The sequence below is a fragment of the Crotalus tigris genome, unplaced genomic scaffold, assembly GCF_016545835.1.
Source record: "Crotalus tigris isolate CLP2741 ecotype Arizona unplaced genomic scaffold, ASM1654583v1 scf7180000018068.1947079, whole genome shotgun sequence".
Taxonomy (NCBI): domain Eukaryota; kingdom Metazoa; phylum Chordata; class Lepidosauria; order Squamata; family Viperidae; genus Crotalus; species Crotalus tigris.
Genome location: NW_024096805.1, coordinates 974,335 through 991,183, shown reverse-complemented (window position 1 = coordinate 991,183; position 16,849 = coordinate 974,335). Strand labels below are relative to the sequence as shown.

Here is a 16,849-nt window from a genome sequence, read left to right as displayed (position 1 = left end):
CCTGGCTTCTAGGCCAGCACCTTAATCACTACACCAAACTGGCTATTGTTGGGTGTAATAAAAGAATCTCGAAAGTCTAAGTTACTCTCTGTATCCCATGTTAACCTGAAGACAATCAAGGCTGAGAAGTTGCTGATCATAAAAGTCTGGATGGGTGAAAAAATTATATGGCACCTCAGCATGGGGCGTCCCCGTCTCATTTGTCTGGGAGCTAACCAGATTTGGGCTTGGCTAGTATCTGACTCAAAGATCAACAGGGCATAGAGTAGATTTGGAAGTAAATTCCTTGTGTATCTAATCACAATTTTTCAATTAAAGTATTCTATCCAATTCTACTCTATTCTATATTTCTGCCCAGAAACCTAACAAGAAAATCTCAATGTCCTCACTAGGAGTAGAGTTAGACTTGAAGGAGAGTTTAATTTTTTTAATCTCTTGTTTTTCTGAAATGATCAGGTCCAGAATTGTTCAAGGTTGTTTATTTATTTATTTATTTATTTATGAGACTTATATACCACTTTAAGTGCAAGCACTCTCTAAGCGGTGTACACCAGTAAGCAATGTATATATATATTTACATTGCCCCCAACAATCTGGGTCCTCATTTTACCTACCCCGGAAGGATGGAAGGCTGAGTCAACCTTGAGCCGGTGAGATTTGAACCGCTGACCTGCTGAACACAGTCAGCTAAAGTGGCCTGCAGTACTGCACTCTACCTGCTGCGCCACCTCGGCTCATTTTATTGTTGGTGAAGAATGGCTAAAATTTCTGCTTACTTAAAGGACCATTCACAAAAGAGATATGTTTCTGTATGGAGAAGATGGATAGAATATATTCAGAAGAAGTATGGAACAACAAAGTTTCATTTAGTTTATGAATAATGGATTTTTTATTAAATTATGAATTGAAGTTCGCAGAGAGTTAAGGGTTATTAGGATTTCGGTTATTGTATAAGTAGTAAATTTAAGTTGACTATGTTTAGTTTTCTTTTTTTTTTCTTTTCTTTTTTTTTGTAACCCTGTACTGAGCTCTGGGAAGTTGGGGGGGGGGAAAGGGGTGGGGGGTGGGGGGAGGGGAGAGTATGGGTAGTATGTTCAATAGTTCAAATTTTGGTGATAGAGGATTGCTCGGGCATTTTCCCTCAGACCGCATCCGACTGAGAAGAAGAGGAGAGGGATAAGTAAGTAGAAAGATGGAGGAGAGAGGGAGGAGAGGAGAGTGAGGAAGAAGAAGGAAGGGGGAAGTGAAGAGATGAGAGGGGGATGCGGTCTGGGGGGAAATGGGTGAGCAATGTCGGAATTTGTGTGTTGTATTTTAACTTCTTATGTATCTGAATTTTTTTTTCTTACGATTGTAATGAAAATAAAATACCGTATATGCCGGCGTAGAAGACGACTTCCGTAAGCGCTAAACTCGGCGCCAAAGACGGGGGTCGTCTTATACGCCGAGTCGTCTTATACGCCGGAAATACTGGTAGTTTCCGGCGTATAAGACGATGTTCTAGGAATGCGGCTCAGCGATAAAGACGGGGGTCGTCTTATACGCCGGGTCGCCTAATATGCCGGCATATACGGTAATAAAAATTAGGAGAAAAAAAAGGTTGTTGGTGAAGAGTAAATCAAGAACACACGCATGCAGGGGTTTTTTTTCCCCCCAATGCGATGAAACAAATCTTCCCTTTTCAATCCTTGACCTTGGCATGGTTAGAAAAGCCCAGAAAGTGCCAAGTCAAACTAAGATCAAGAATAAACTCTTGGAAGTTGGACAGAGAGAAGAAGCGGAAAGAAGAAAAAACAAAAAACTAAAACATCAGTACCAGAAAGCCAGAAATCGTGCAGGAATCCTGAGGTAGAGCAACTATTTGTTGGTCTTCACCAAAGTGGTGAAGAGGCCATCCGCCTTGAGGAGCAGATTGGCAGCTGAGTCACACTCAACAACCACCCCATCCGAAAGGACTAAGACAAGATGGGCATCCAGGATGTTGGAGACTCGGTGCTGAAAGGAAAAGCAAGGAAAAGCAAAGCAAAAGCAGAGGAAATAACAGAAAGAGAACACGTTCCAAAAATAGGACACAGAAAGAATAGTCTGATGGACCATATAGAAAGTAAAGATGCGGGTACAGAAACCAGGGGCCAGAACTACGGTGGTCCTCAGCAAGTCAACCAGTAGCTTATCTCAGATTCCCCCCTTCCTTGCTCATTTTTTCCCATTCACGCATTTTACTCATCCAGCTATCCCGTTCTCTCCACCAGGGAAGCAGCCTGAGCAGAGAGATTGTTTGGCTGGACCTCTAGTTTGTCTATTTTCAGACCCCTGGTAGTGGATCTGCTGTAGCAGGACTATCTAGTTGACTTTCTTTAGGCTCAGAAGCAGGATCAGACCTCACTAGCACAGGAAATTCTTGGGCTGTAGGCTAGAGAACTAAGAGAACATTCTGCAAGAAAGTCTTGATCACTTTCTTTCTTTCTTTCTTTCTTTCTTTCTTTCTTTCTTTCTTTCTTTCTTCCTTCCTTCCTTCCTTCCTTCCTTCCTTCCTCCCTCCCTCCTTCCTTCCTTCCTTCCTTCCTTTCCTCCCTCCCTCCCACTCTCCCCTCCCCTCCACTCCTCTCCTCTCCCCTCCCTTCCCCTCTTCTCCTCTCCTCTTTTCTCCTCTCTCCTTTTTTTCCGTTGGCATTCATTAAAGTAAAATCAAACCATCCTGAGAAAATGTTTTTATTTTTCTCTACTGATCTTCAGGTTAGGCTAGTTTTGTGCAAATAGGAGCTACATTTTACTCTGCAGCCTTTGCTGGTATGTAGGAGTATTATTAAATTAAAAGCCAAGTATAGTAGAAGGATGGTTTTTAAGTGACCAAGCAGGCAAAGGCCCTAGTCTAAGCTGGGAAGTCAAAATTCATCAAATAATGACAAGCCACTTCCATAATTCTGCCAAGATGGTATTTTTGTGCATGGTAGCATCCCTATAGCTACCAAGATTTGGGTTTGATTCATTGGACTCTTCATTTGAAAATACTGAGCTTGTATAATGATGTCCAAACAAAGACATAATTAGATACCTACATGAGTAAACAAATATTTCTAAATTTTAGAGGTCCTTAATTACTTCTAGAGAAGACATTTATTATCTGTCGAAGTAGGAAAAGAAGCCCATGAGGAAAGGTCTACTTACAGCAATTGTTACCACTGTGCGATCTGCAAAGGCAGTCATTACAACTTTTTGTAGAATGTTTTCCTGGATAAATAAAAACGGGAGTTACCAAAGAACATCCCTGAGATTTTTTGCAAATTAATTTTATCAGGAGTCGTCTTCTAGCTTTGAGAATGTCTTTTGACTAGGCCAAACCACTTTTTTGGGAAGTCTGCAAGGTGAGGTGAGCATCTGTCAAGTAGGTGCTCACTCAAACCACTTATCCTGTTGTCTATGGAGAATCTCAAATCACCCAGGTCATGGTTGTCTCACAGGTGCTTTTCCAAAAGGCAACTGAACTTTCGTGGTCTTTTTTCCCCCTTGAAAATGTTTATCTTCTTCAGTTCTTCAGAAATTTCTTGGATGAGAAGCAAAATGTTTTCAAGAGAAAAAAAAAAACCAAGAAAGACCAGTTGCCTTTTGGATAAGCATCATTGGGACACTCATCCTGTTGGGTCACAAAAAATGTCTACATCAGGGGTGTCCAAGCTTAGCAACTTTAAGACCTGTGGACTTCAACTTCCAGAATTCTCCAGTCATCTAGGTCATAAAGTTGCCAAGCTTGGATACCCCTGGTCTACAGCAACAGAAAAATTGGGGCTGCCCTCATAGTCCATATCCAGAAGTTGACCAGACTGACCAATGAATTTTCATCAAAGTTCTTGTTAGGACTCATGTTTCACCATGACCAAGAGCATCCAGGGTGGACTTCATGACACATTCATCAATTTATCTCTGCTCTCGTTCTCATCATCTTCTGCTTGAAATGAAGGCTTCATTCTGCCTCCGAGCAAGGCCATCTTAGGACTTCATCTCATTGACCCTTGAGCGGATTGAACTCTGTTTGGCTTACTAATGGAAAACTCCCCAGTGCCCTTCTATCTAAAGTTGGAAGAAGGAAAATAGACCTGGAACCATTGTTTGTCAGATGCAAAAAGTCAGGAACCAGGACAGAGTTCAAAAGCAATACAAGCATCACCGCCGGTGGGAGGAGCAAGACCCAAGAGTTATGCAACACACGCAGCTCTGTCAGAGTTTGATGGTGTCTTCTCCAGGCTGCGTGCCAAGGGAGATGGCAAAGTTTTTGACCTGGAATGTTAATGGATTGAATTCTCCTCAGAAACGGAAAAAAATCCAACATACCAATGATGTTATTTGTTTACAGGAAACTCATATTCTACTTAAAGATCAGAAATATTTAGTTAATGCTCGTTTGGGATCTCATTTTATATCTGCACCTGGGAAGAAAGGGGGAGTTGTTATATATGTGCCAGCTTGTCTGGTAGAATCAGATCCCCAGGGGAGATATGTGATGATTGAACTTGGTATTTATGGTAAGAAAGTACTTATAGTTGGACTTTATGCTCCAAATCAACAACAGGAACAATTTTATGTTACACCAAAAAATAACTTTGCTTGATTATAGATCGGTGGTATTAATGGGTGATTGGAATGGTGTCTTAGATACACAAAGGGATAAGAAAGGTTCCTCTCCTTTTCTTAAACAAGCAAGGCTACCTAAAGCCTTTTTTGATATGAAAGAAGACTGGGAATTAAGGGACTATTGGCGGGAACGTAATCAAGAGGAGAGAGACTTTACTTTTTTTTCTGACAGACACCAATCTTTTTCAAGAATTGAATTACCACGGATTTGTATAATAAAGTAAAGAATGTAAAGATTTTTCCTAGATCACTGACGGATCATAGTCCAGTTTGGATGGAGTTGATTCAAGAGAAAGAGGAAAGAAGATCCTGGAGAGTTAATGAAAATTTGTTTAGACAAGAGAAGGATGTTCAAAAACTAAAGGAGTGTTTAAAGGACTATTTTGCTTTGAATATGTATAAGGGGACTTCAATGTCAATGGTATGGGATGCAGGTAAAGCATTTATGCGCGGTGTTTTGATAAAAATGAATAATTTTTATAAGCGAAATCAGACTCAGAAACGTAGAGAACTTGAAGATGAAATTAAACTAAAAGAAAGGGCTTTGATTCTAAATCCTTCTGATGAAAGTACTAAAGAATCTGTAAAGTTATTAAGGTCAAAATTTAATATGTTGATAGCAGATCAAGCTGCAACCAATTTATTATTTATGAAACAAAATACATTTTGTAATGCTAATAAGCCGGGGAGATGGTTGGCTTATCAATTAAGAAAGAAACAGAGACTGAGAATAATAGAGAAAATAAATTATAAGGGTAAACTAGTTTTTCAGAAGGAATTAATTAAAAAATCTTTTTTGGATTATTATCAAAACCTATAAAATCTACTAATGTACAACTGTTAGATATAAATAAATATTTAGCTGAGGCAAGTTTTCCTAAACTGACTGAGGATCAGAAATATGAAATTAATGGTTTAATTACTAAGGAGGAAATCGCCTCAGCAATTCAACAATTGAAATTAGGGAAAGCACCGGGTACGGATGGGTTAACAGCTGTTTATTATAAAGCTTTAATGGAGGAGATGATTCAAACATTAAATGATCTTTTTAATGGTATCTTACAGGGTTTAGAGATTCCTCCTTCATGGCGTAGTGCTTTTATATCATTGATTCCAAAGGAGGATCAAGATCTTACTTTACCAAAAAACTATAGGCCTAGATCTCTTTTAAACGTGGATTATAAGATATTTGTAAAAATTTTGGCTAGGCTTATGAGGGTGGTGCATCATCTTGTGCATAAAGATCAATCAGGGTTTATAACAGGAAGGTATATGAAAAACAATGTTAGACAAATTATTAACTTATTAGAATACTTAGATAAGAACAACCAAGTTCCGGCAGGGCTCATATTTTTAGATGCTGAAAAAGCATTTGACCAACTGAATTGGCATTTTATGCTAAGAGTAATGGAAGAAATGAATTTTGGTGAAAACATATTACAAGCCCTTAAGGTAATATATCAAAACAAACAGCACAACTTATTGTTAATGGAGGTTTGTCGGAGGTTTTCACAATAGAGAAAGGTACTAGACAGGGGTGTCCTTTATCGCCATTGTTGTTTGTTTTAACATTGGAAATATTATTGATTAAAATTCGAGAGTCTCAGGAAATTAAAGGAAATATGTTAACAAAAAAGAATATAATTTGAGAGCTTTTGCGGATGACTTGGTTGTTACTTTGTCGCAACCTGATTATTCTGTAGTAAACTTATTACAGTTGATTCACCATTATGGTTTGGTCTCGGGTTTTAAGATTAATTAAGACTAAAATTTTACCTAAAAATTTGTCGAGTCAGGAGAAGCAGATTTTGGTTAACTCGACGGGTTTTGAGATTGTTAATAAGGATTTGGGGGTGATGCTGTCTGTTTCTAATGCAAAACTATTTAAAAATAATTATGAAAGGTTGTGGGTCGGGGTACAGAAAGACTTGAAGAATTGGGAAAAAGCAATTTCCCTCATGGGAAGAATTGCAGTGATAAAAATGAATATTCTACCCAAGTTTCTTTTTTTGTTTCAAATGTTACCAATTTTGAAAATGTAAATGAGTGGCAGAAGGGTCTCAATAAATTTATTTGGGCAGGGAAAAAACCAAGTTCAAAATTATGCATCCAGGGTGAAATTATATTATGATGCGGTGGTTTTAACAGTGACTGGGTAAATTTGACAAATGAGATCTTTATCTAGAGGGATGGGATTTACTTTATGGGTGGCATGCCTATTTAATATTTAATAAAAAAATAGATTGGGCTTTTAAATCTCATATTTTAAGAATTTCTTTACTTCGGATTTGGAGAAAATATTATAAAAGTGATTTTAAAGTACCATTATGGGCTATACCTTGGCATGCGATAGAAGGAATAAAAAGAGGGGTTAAAATGGATAGGTCTTCAGTTACTTAAATGGGATGGACAAAACTGGCAATTAAAATCACGAGCACTTATTCTTGGTTCCCAACTCTTGGATTGACTTCATCTCATTGACCCTTGAGCGGATTGATCTCTGTTTGGCTTACTAATGGAAAACTCCCCAGTGCCCTTCTATCTAAAGTTGGAAGAAGGAAAATAGACCTGGAACCATTGTTTGTCAGATGCAAAAAGTCAGGAACCAGGACAGAGTTCAAAAGCAATACAAGTTTATTTCATGCTACCTATACCCATAGTATTTATTGATAGTCAAGGTGAATTGGCACCTGATAAGAGTCGGTGGACTTCAAGAGGGGTTGGATTTGTGTTTCTTCCAGAGATGTAGAGATTCTAAACTAATGATGTATTTGACCCCGCCCTCAGGTTTAGACTGGTCGTTCCTTATAGTATCCTACCAAAGGAGTCCCTTTTTTTTTAAAAAAAAAAAAAAAAGTTCAGTTGCAAAGAAAATATGAGTAACCAAGGACCACAGGAAAGTACACCTACTTACTGTGGCCATATCAATGGAAGCGGTGGCCTCATCCATAATGAGGATACTGCTCTTACGTACAAAAGCCCGGGCCAGACAGAAGAGCTGTCTCTGGCCAACGCTGAAGTTCTCACCACCTTCAGTTACAACAGCATCTGGGAATGGGACAGTTAGAATCAAAACAAGTTATCTGAAGAGCTGTCTCACCCGAATGGGACTAGCCTTCCTTCCTAGCACCAGTGGGCCTGCTATAGATCCCATCTGCTGAGGAATTCTGTTGAGTGGGGTCAAGGAGAAGAGCCTTTTGTGCTGTGGCCCTGTGGAACATTGTACCACCAGAGGTGAGAATTGCTCCTATCCTTTTGGCCAAAAACTTGGCTTTGCTGGTTGGTTTGGGGGCGTTCACTGCTGGAGTTGGTTGATGGGGCAAGAAGATCCCATCCCAGTGCTGTCAATCATCAGAGAGGCAAGAGTGACTGTAATTCCTTTCCAAAGGTGCCACTTGGTCATAAACCAAGTTTGCTATAGATTAAGCACCTGACAACACTGGACAATCCAAAGGTTGCTGTGTGCTTGTCGCTTGAACAGGTCGACAGGCCTAGATTATCACTAAAAGTTGTTCTGATATACCCACCTAGTCCACCAGGCAGGGCCTTGACCATGTTCTTCAACTGAGCAATCTCCAAAGCTTCCCAAAGGGTATCATCTGTACATTTGCACTCTGGATCCAGATTAAAACTATGCAAAAATACCAAACCAAACCACATCGCTCAGTAGGTCTGACTTGCGAACTAGAAATTGAATTAACGTCTCAATTTTCTAGATAAAGCCATTGATTCAGTCAATTGTTGATCCACTGAGTTCTAATCTCTAGTATGTGTTTTCCTCTAGCCCCGGGGTAGGCAACCTTGGCTCTTTTATGACTCGTGGACTTCAACTCCCAGAATGCTGGCTCAGAAATTCTGGGAGTTGAAGTCCACAAGTCATAAAAGAACCAAATCAATTATGTGTACAGATAGCCCTTGACTTACTACAGTTCATTTAGCGGCTGTTCAAACTTACAATGGCACTTAAAAAGTGACTTATGATTCTGACCATTTCCCACCCTTATGAGTGTTGCACCCTCCCCGTGGTCACCTGATGTAAATCCAGACACTTGGCAACTGACTTATATTTATGATAGTTGCTCAAGCAGGAGACTCTATGCCAGTGCTGGCTGTGGAATTCTGGGAGTTGAAGTCCACATGCCTTAAAATTGTCAAGGTTGAGAAACACTGCTCTATGCTATTCCAGACAAGTGGCTGTCCAGTCTCTTCTTAAAAATCTCCAGTGATGGAACACCCACAACTTTTGATGGTAAGCTATTCTGCTGATTAATTGCTGTATGCTCCAAAATCCTCAAATTCAACTTCTCTATTACATCATGTTTGAGCAGGGGGTTGGACTAGAAGATCTCCAACATCCCTTCCAACTCTGTTATTATCGTTCACCTCATCCACTAAGATCTCAAAATGTCCAGTGTAGCCTCTGGTATCACTAATTAATTATACTGCAGTCAAGACTGAAGGCAGCGTTGCATTAAAATGTCCACTTTTGTGCTCCTAGAGTCAATTAGTATCTCAACCCCACCCCACCAAAAAAAAATATCCACCTATTGTACACCCAAACGAACAAAGTCTGTTGAATTTACAGAAAACACTGGATTAGTATCATGACAATGTCTGTGAGGAGTCATGTGAATGCTACAATTTCTAGGCACTGTTGCACAAAACTGAGCAAGCTCTGTCCGTGCCAGAATATTCTGGTAAGCTTTCCATTTTTAGCAATCGGAGGTGTAAGCAATAGCATTCAAAAGCATGCACAGAAAAGGACCTGATGCATTCATTGCAAGGATCGGATCTGGGGAAATCTCTGCTCTACCAAATTCCTGGATCCATCAAAACAGCTAATTTTCTGACCTACCGAATCGAGCCACTGAACAAGATAGGATCCTGGAGGATTATGGAGAGCCTGGAACGCAGCAGATCGAGAGGCAGCTTTGCAATGTCAATGCCATCGATGATAATCCTCCCTGTTTGAAACCATTGGGAGCAAAACAAAAGAGATGAGCTGCAAAACAAGCAGAACACACAGAACGTTCCAGAAACATGGCTGGGATCCTGGAAGAAATCCCTTGAAATTTCAAGGGGATAGTCGGAAACGAGCACATCCCCATACGACTAGAAATTGGGGAATATGCAAATAAATAATTGCATGATATTTTAATCCTTTGGAAATAATTTTTCCCAAAATGCCATGGCTTAATCTGTGCCCTACAGCTGCAGTTTACAGCACTGTGGAGAATATCATGGTGTCCATTTGAACCCCACTCATTGACAATCAGTAAATGAATGAATGAAGGAAGGAAGGAAAGAAGGAAGAAAGAAAGAGAAAGAAAGAAGGAAGGAAGGAGACAGAAAGAAGAAAGGAAGGGGATGGATGGAAGGAAGGGATGGATGAAAGGAAGGAAGGAGACAAGAGAAGGATGGATGGAAGGAAGGGATGGATGAAAGGAAGGAAGGAGACAAGAGAAGGAAGGAAGGAGACAGAAGAGAAGGAAGGAAGGGATGGATGAAAAGAAGGAAGGAAGGAGCCAGAAGAGAAGGAAAGAAGATCAAAGGAAGGGAGGAAGAAAGGGAGGGAGGGAGGGAGGAAGGAAGGAAGGAAGGAAGGAAGGAAGGAAGGAAGGAAGGAAAGAAAGAAAGAAAGAAGGAAGGAAAAAATGTGACCAAGAAATGTGATCTACTATATGGATTATGAAGAGATGGCAAAAATAGCTTTTACTGCTCATGACAAGATCTGGGTAATTTTTTGGTTTTTCCTCTGTCTCTCCCTCTATTTTTGTCTTTTAGTGTTTTCTCGTATAACTCAGCCAAGCCATAAAGTGCAAGAAATTAAGGAATGATAGCCCTTAGTGGCCACTAACACAGCAATTAGAACCATCTCCTTTAGAATTACCACTGAATATCCCTTCACAAAGCTTGAGTGGAGCTCAGCTGTATAAACCGTGTTTGCTTTCTATGGTTCTCTGGCTTTTGGGAGGCTCAAAGAGAAAAAAAATTGGGACGCATGTCAAGAGGCAGAAAAGTCACAGAAGACATTCATAAGCCTCCCAGTCTAAATTCTTCCTAAACACAAAAAAAGAGAGAACTGGGCTGATCCAGCTGAGAATTAGAAATAAAAATGACCCACATCTCCTCTGGTTTTGTCTGTGTCTCCCCTTTTGCCTTTCTCTCTTCCTCTAAAGGCAAAAATTTGAGAGCATAGTGCATGATTAACGAGCTACTAAAGGGATAATTTATGACGTGTTGAACTGTGAGAGAAGAGAAAGAGCAGCGGTTAATGCAGCTGAGCTAAACCAGCCAGGCAATAAGATTTCCATCCTTTGGTTTCTTGTCTGTTTTATGCCTTCCTCTTTGGTGATGGGCCATGCATGGCTGTATCTGCAGGCTACAAACGATCAGCAATAGTGTAGATCAGTGGTTCTCAACCTTTTTAATGCCACGACTCCCAACAGGTCGTAAGTCGAGGACTACTCAACTGGTGCAGCACAGTTTGCAGAATGGGACTTTTGGCGGGCTCAGCAGGGCAGAGACAGCCTGGACAATTCCTATTAGCTTTTGAAAGCCAATAGAATTAGACTCTATTCAAGAGAGTCTATTCTATTGGCTTTAGAATAGTAGCACAGCTAAGGAAAAGAGGGAAAAAATGGCGGACTGCGTTGTTTGGCGACCTCCGTGAAATGGTCGTTCGACCCCAAATGGGGTCCCGACCCACAGGCTGAGAACCACTGGTGTAGATGAACATATAAGGGGGGGGGGAGCAGAGAATCATGGGTAAGGAGATTATATTTCCCAAGGCAGTGATTCTCAACCTTGATCAATTGAAGATGAGTGGACTTCAACTCCCAGAATTCCTGAGGAATTCTGGAAGTTGAAGTCCACCCATCTTCAAGGGATTGAGAAACACCATCCCAGGGAATCTGTAGCTAGAAAAAGCAGGAAGTTCACCAGCTCCTTGGGGTGAGCCTCTGGATGTGAGCCCCAAAGGAAGGGATGGGTACTGGTTTGTTTGCCAGTCCAGTCACAAAATAGCAGAGAGGAAGGAGATAAAACTTCACACAATCTGCGCAACCTGATTCTAGATCACAACGAGAGGTGCACGGAGCAGAAATCCCAAATATAATGAGGGCTGTTTCAAGCATTTTAGAAATGATTTTAGGTCACACAAAAAAACCCTCTATCTCAAGATTGGAACACTTAGTACTTAAGATAACTCATTATGAACTCCAAACGAGATATTTTGAAATGAGAGCAGTTCAAATCCCAGACGTTGTGCATCTCCCGAAGTGCAACTGATTGGGGCAGCCAGCTCAGCATGACCAACTTACAGCAGCACAACACTCCCTGTGGGACAATTCAAAAATTCAATGTTAAGTATTTAAAATAATTAAAAATATATATTTTGTCATTCACATTTTGTTTTAAGAATTTCAGCTTCACGATTTTATTTAATTATTGAAAACAATTAAAAAAATATTTTAGTTTTTGTCCTTCCTTTTGCATCCTTCCTTTAACGATTCTGTTCCACCTTTTCTTCGATATTCATGTAACTCTTGTCCCACGATGAGCTGGCCATGACAAGTTGGCTGTGCTGAGTTGGCTGTGTCCAGTTGTCCTAGACTGGATTCAGAGTACTTACCATCAAATATGTCTACCATTCTGAAAAAAGCCAACGAAAGGGAAGATTTCCCACTGCCGGTGCGACCGCAAATCCCAACCTGAAAGATGAAATTTATTGTGGCTTTTTATACGTAGCACTTTGTGTGGTAATGATAAGTCGTAATTGCTTAATGATAATTAAAAAGAAGATACCTTCCCCTCAATATGAGGTAACTTAAAACAAATATTAAGACTCCCCTTATTTCATTTCTCTCTGTCTCTTTGCAAATAGAGATAAAGGTAGTCCTTGATTTACAACCACAATTAGGTCCAAAATCATGCCCAATTTTACAACCTGGTTTTGCCGTGGCTATTAATAGCAATAGCGCTTAGATTTATATATCGCTTACATAGTGCTTTACAGTTCTCTCTAAGCCAGGGGTAGGCAACCTTGGCTCTTTTATGACTCGTGGACTTCAACTCCCAGAATTCCTGAGCCAGCATGGCTCAGCTTGGAAACCTCTCCCTTTCCTCTCAGCCTGACTGGCTCAGGAATTCTGGGAATTGAAGTCCACAACTCACAAAAGAGCCAAGGTTGCTTACCCCTGCTCTAAGCGGTTTACAGAGTCAGCCTATTGCCCCCAACAATCTGGGTCCTCATTTTACTGACCTTGAGAGGATGGAAGGCTGAGTCAACCTTGAGCCAGTCAGGATCGAACTGCTGGCAGCGACAGAGTCAGCAGAATCAGCCTGCAATACTTCTAACCACTGTGCCACCACGGCTCTTAATTGCAGTCGTTAAGCAAATCTAGCTTTCCCCACTGACTTTGCTTGCTGGAAACTGGCTGATCACATGACCCCAGGATGCTGCAACCATCATAGATACACAATGATCGCCAAACACTCAAATTTTGGTCATGTGACCATGGGGCTGCTGAGACAATTGTAAGTGCAGGGACAGGTCGTAAGCCACTTTTTTCCACTTAAAAAGGAGTCGTTAAATGAATGGTTGTAACTTGAGGACTACCTCTCATGAATCTAGCTATGGATAAATACTAGTCCACCGATGCTAAAGTTTCTGCGAGCAAGAGCTTCTTTTTGATACCAAATCATGTTCAGCAATGGATCCTTCATTCCCTTTTTTTTTTTTTTGCCAGAAAGCCTGTGAAAAAGCGTAAAATGATTGTAAGATTGCGGAACCTTTTGTCCTGGTTTGATGTACGCTTTAATGTGCTTGAGAACCGGCTTCAGGTTATTCTCATAGCGGACGCACAGGTTTTCGATCTTGATTTCGCCTTCTTGCGGCCAGTCTTTGGGCACTTGAGAAGTATCTGAGGGAAAGATCAAAGCAGAAGGATCCTGATTGGTGCAATCAATTCTTTCCCATCCGTGTCCATTTCAAAACTCAATTTAACGTTACTGTTTATTATTGTTTTAAGGTTTGAGCATTTCAGATGGATGTTCCATTGGTTGTAAGCTACCTAACGTCACCTGGAGTTGGGTGACATATAGGTTTAAATGAATAAATACAATTACTATGCAAGAGAACATTTTCTTATGCTCTGATGGGAGAGGCAGTTTGGCCTAGTGGTTAAAGTACCAGGCTGGAAAGCAGGAGATTGTGCATTCAAGTCCCTCCTTAGCCCTGAAAACCAGCTGGGTGACTTTGGGCCAATCAGCAGAAGACTCTGAGTTCTAGTCCCACCTTAGCCCTGAAAACCAGCGGGGTGACTTTGGGCCAATCAGCAGAAGACTCTGAGTTCAAGTCCCACCTTAGTCCTGAAAACCAGCTGGGTGACTTTGGGCCAATCACCAGAAGACTCTGAGTTCTAGTCCCAGCTTAGCCCTGAAAACCAGCTGGGTGACTTTGGGCCAATCAGCAGAAGACTCTGAGTTCTAGTCCCAGCTTAGCCCTGAAAACCAGCTGGGTGACTTTGGGCCAATCAGCAGAAGGCTCTGAGTTCTAGTCCCACCTTAGCCCTGAAAACCAGCGGGGTGACTTTGGGCCAGTCATCCTCTCTCAGCCCAAGCCATCTTACAGGGCTGTTTTTGCGGAGAAAGTAGTAGGAGGAAGGTATGTTGGATATGTTCATCAACTTGAGTTATTTTTAAATATAATAAAGATGGGACACAAATGAATATGTAAATAGGTATCCATAATAAGAAATTCATATGAAAAGTAGACAACATGACACAACGTTAATAAGAACCTCTTGATTCAGCCAAGCTGCCTCCCCAGATAAAGTGATTTTGCTGCTTTACACCAGTTATGAAGAACATGGACCAAACAGAGCAACATCTGGAGTGACAGCATCTTCCACAGACAAGCTGTGTTAGAAGATGGCCATTTGTCATGAAGAGTCAACTTTGTTTTGCTAATACCAAGAGTAGTAGCCATGTGAGATTTATTTACTTTCCACAAATTGGCTTACTTTGAGGTCAAAACCCAAGGCAGGTTACTTGCAACAGTGTTAACGCAAAGTAAACAAATCAGGCTGCTTTTTAAACTTGTAGCATGACTCAGGTCTGACCTCAGTCCACTTCATGGCTGACCGAGGTCATATTCAGTAGCTGGCAAATGAAGACAAATGAACTGGTTCTTTTCCAGCCCAAAAAAAAGGGATTATATTATAATTAGATTATAATTGCTCTTTAATATTGTTGAGGCTGCCTGATTCCACAATGACTTTCGGCAGCTCACAATTTGAAAAGAATTGAAAAGAAAACATCCCAACCCAAGACTAGGAGAACAACCGGGTATTTAACAATTTACGAAGAATCAGTACGGTGGGAACAATATGGATCTGCAAGAGCAGGCTCTCCAACTTGGCAACATTAAGACTTGCAGACTTCAGCTCCCAGAATTCCCCAGCCAGCATAGTTGGCTGGGGAATTCTGGGAGTTGAAATCCACAAGTCTGAAAGTCCAAGGAGATGCCATTCTATTGGCCAGGAGCAATCACAAAGGAGACATAGTTCCTGAATCCCACAATATGACATTGCTTAATCCACAGGATCTGGAACGTGCCCCATTCTAGCTGACCTTACTGGACAGCTGGAAACATATGGAGACATGTGGTCTCTTAACGAGGCAAGCCACGATATATTTGCTATGTTGGGCTGGAAACTTCGAAATGATCCATCATTCCTGACCAGGAGAGACCATCTGCATTACATAGAATAACAGATAGAATAACAGAGTAACAGAACTGGAAGGGACCTTGGAGGTCTTCTAGTCCAACCCCCTGCTCAAGCAGGAGACCGTCTACCATTCCAGATGAATGACTGTCCAGCCTCTTCTTGAAAACCTCCAGTGATGGAGCATTCACAACTTCTTGTTGTGATTAATTGTTAGAACTGTCAGAAGATTTCTCCTTAGTTCTAGGTTGGTTCTCTCCTTGATTAGTGTTAGGATATTAAATTTAGTAGATGGAATAGTAAAATTGTTCAATGGGCCAGAACACACAGTTGTTGTTGATTGGTTGGAGAGTGCTGACTCACGCCTGAGACAATCTGTGTTCTGATTGGTTGCTGTGAGTATAAAGGGGGAGTTTCCCCTTTTTTCCCGCCTTTTTCTTCTATGTGCTCGGTGTGCTGGTTACGTTTTACCTCACAATGTTCCTATGTACCTGACTATTTTGTCGGGTGTAAATATAAATGTTACACATATTTATTTATGTAAAACTACAAGTTCGTCTCTGAGTTCATTTGGACACTTGCTGCGCAATTCTCTGACAATTAGTTTCCATCCATTACTTCTTGTTCTGCCTTCAGATGCTTTGGAGCACCTTTGGTTGACCCCCCTCTTCTTTGTGGCAGCCCCTCAAATATTGGAAGACGGCTCTCATGTCACCAAGTCATCGTTGACTTGCTGCCTCTAAATAGAAGTGATACGTTTCAGTATAGACCAGTGTTTCTCAACCTTGACAATTTTAAGGCATGTGGACTTCATCTCCCAGAATTCCACAGCCAGCATTGCTGGCTGTGGAATTCTGGGAGTTGAAGTCCACGTGCCTTAAAATTGTCACGGTTGAGAAACACTGGTATAGACTCTGCCATAGAGGGAGAGTCTCCAAGGGACCTCTGATATTTGGGTGCCCATCAATTCCAGCTATTCAGATGGATTTCAAATATTTGGTTGGCAGACTCTACCGGGTTTTGCCCGTTAAAACAACATCAGTAATGCCATATACCTATGGTGCCTTCGTAATTCTCGGACTCCATGTTGAGAAAGCTGTTCACTTTCTTCACGGCCCCCATTTGCACTTCCATATCAGCCAGATTTCGCACGACCCAGTTCAGATAGTTGGTGATCTATAAAGTAAAAAGGAAAGAGGGGCAAAAAAAATATGAAAAGATGGCATTTGGGAAGGGACAGAATCTTGATATGGTTGGAACAATGTGAATAAAGCTTTTATCCGTCAAGATACTATTCCTTTGGAGAAGGTGTAGGGCAGGGATGTCAAACTCAATTTCACTGAGGGCCGCATCAGCATTGCGGTTGCCTTTGGGGGGCTGGGTTGGTGTGGCCAGGGTGGGTGCGGCCTACTGGGTGGGCATAGATGGAGTGGGTGTGTGGCCTACTGGGTGGGCATGGCCAACTCTACATCGTTCGCATCAAGGGTGCG

At 41.2% G+C, this 16,849-nt stretch overlaps 1 protein-coding gene across 4 annotated transcripts in view; it reads right to left on the bottom strand.

Annotated features, from left to right (window-relative positions):
• The window catches only part of ABCC9 (ATP binding cassette subfamily C member 9), a 104,927-nt gene that overhangs the window by 1,366 nt on the left and 86,712 nt on the right, over positions 1-16,849 (bottom strand). For 2 of the 4 annotated variants that reach the window (XM_039347375.1, XM_039347377.1), the window contains 8 exons: positions 16,415-16,535; positions 13,423-13,553; positions 12,263-12,341; positions 9,485-9,593; positions 8,157-8,260; positions 7,544-7,677; positions 3,169-3,231; positions 1,817-1,995 (listed from right to left, as the gene is read on the bottom strand). In XM_039347375.1, the coding sequence (XP_039203309.1) occupies positions 1,858-1,995; positions 3,169-3,231; positions 7,544-7,677; positions 8,157-8,260; positions 9,485-9,593; positions 12,263-12,341; positions 13,423-13,553; positions 16,415-16,535 (879 nt within the window). In that variant the 3' untranslated portion in view covers positions 1,817-1,857. The remainder of the gene's footprint in view (positions 1-1,816; positions 1,996-3,168; positions 3,232-7,543; positions 7,678-8,156; positions 8,261-9,484; positions 9,594-12,262; positions 12,342-13,422; positions 13,554-16,414; positions 16,536-16,849) is intronic. The other 2 variants (XM_039347376.1, XM_039347378.1) reach the window with 2 other exon arrangements.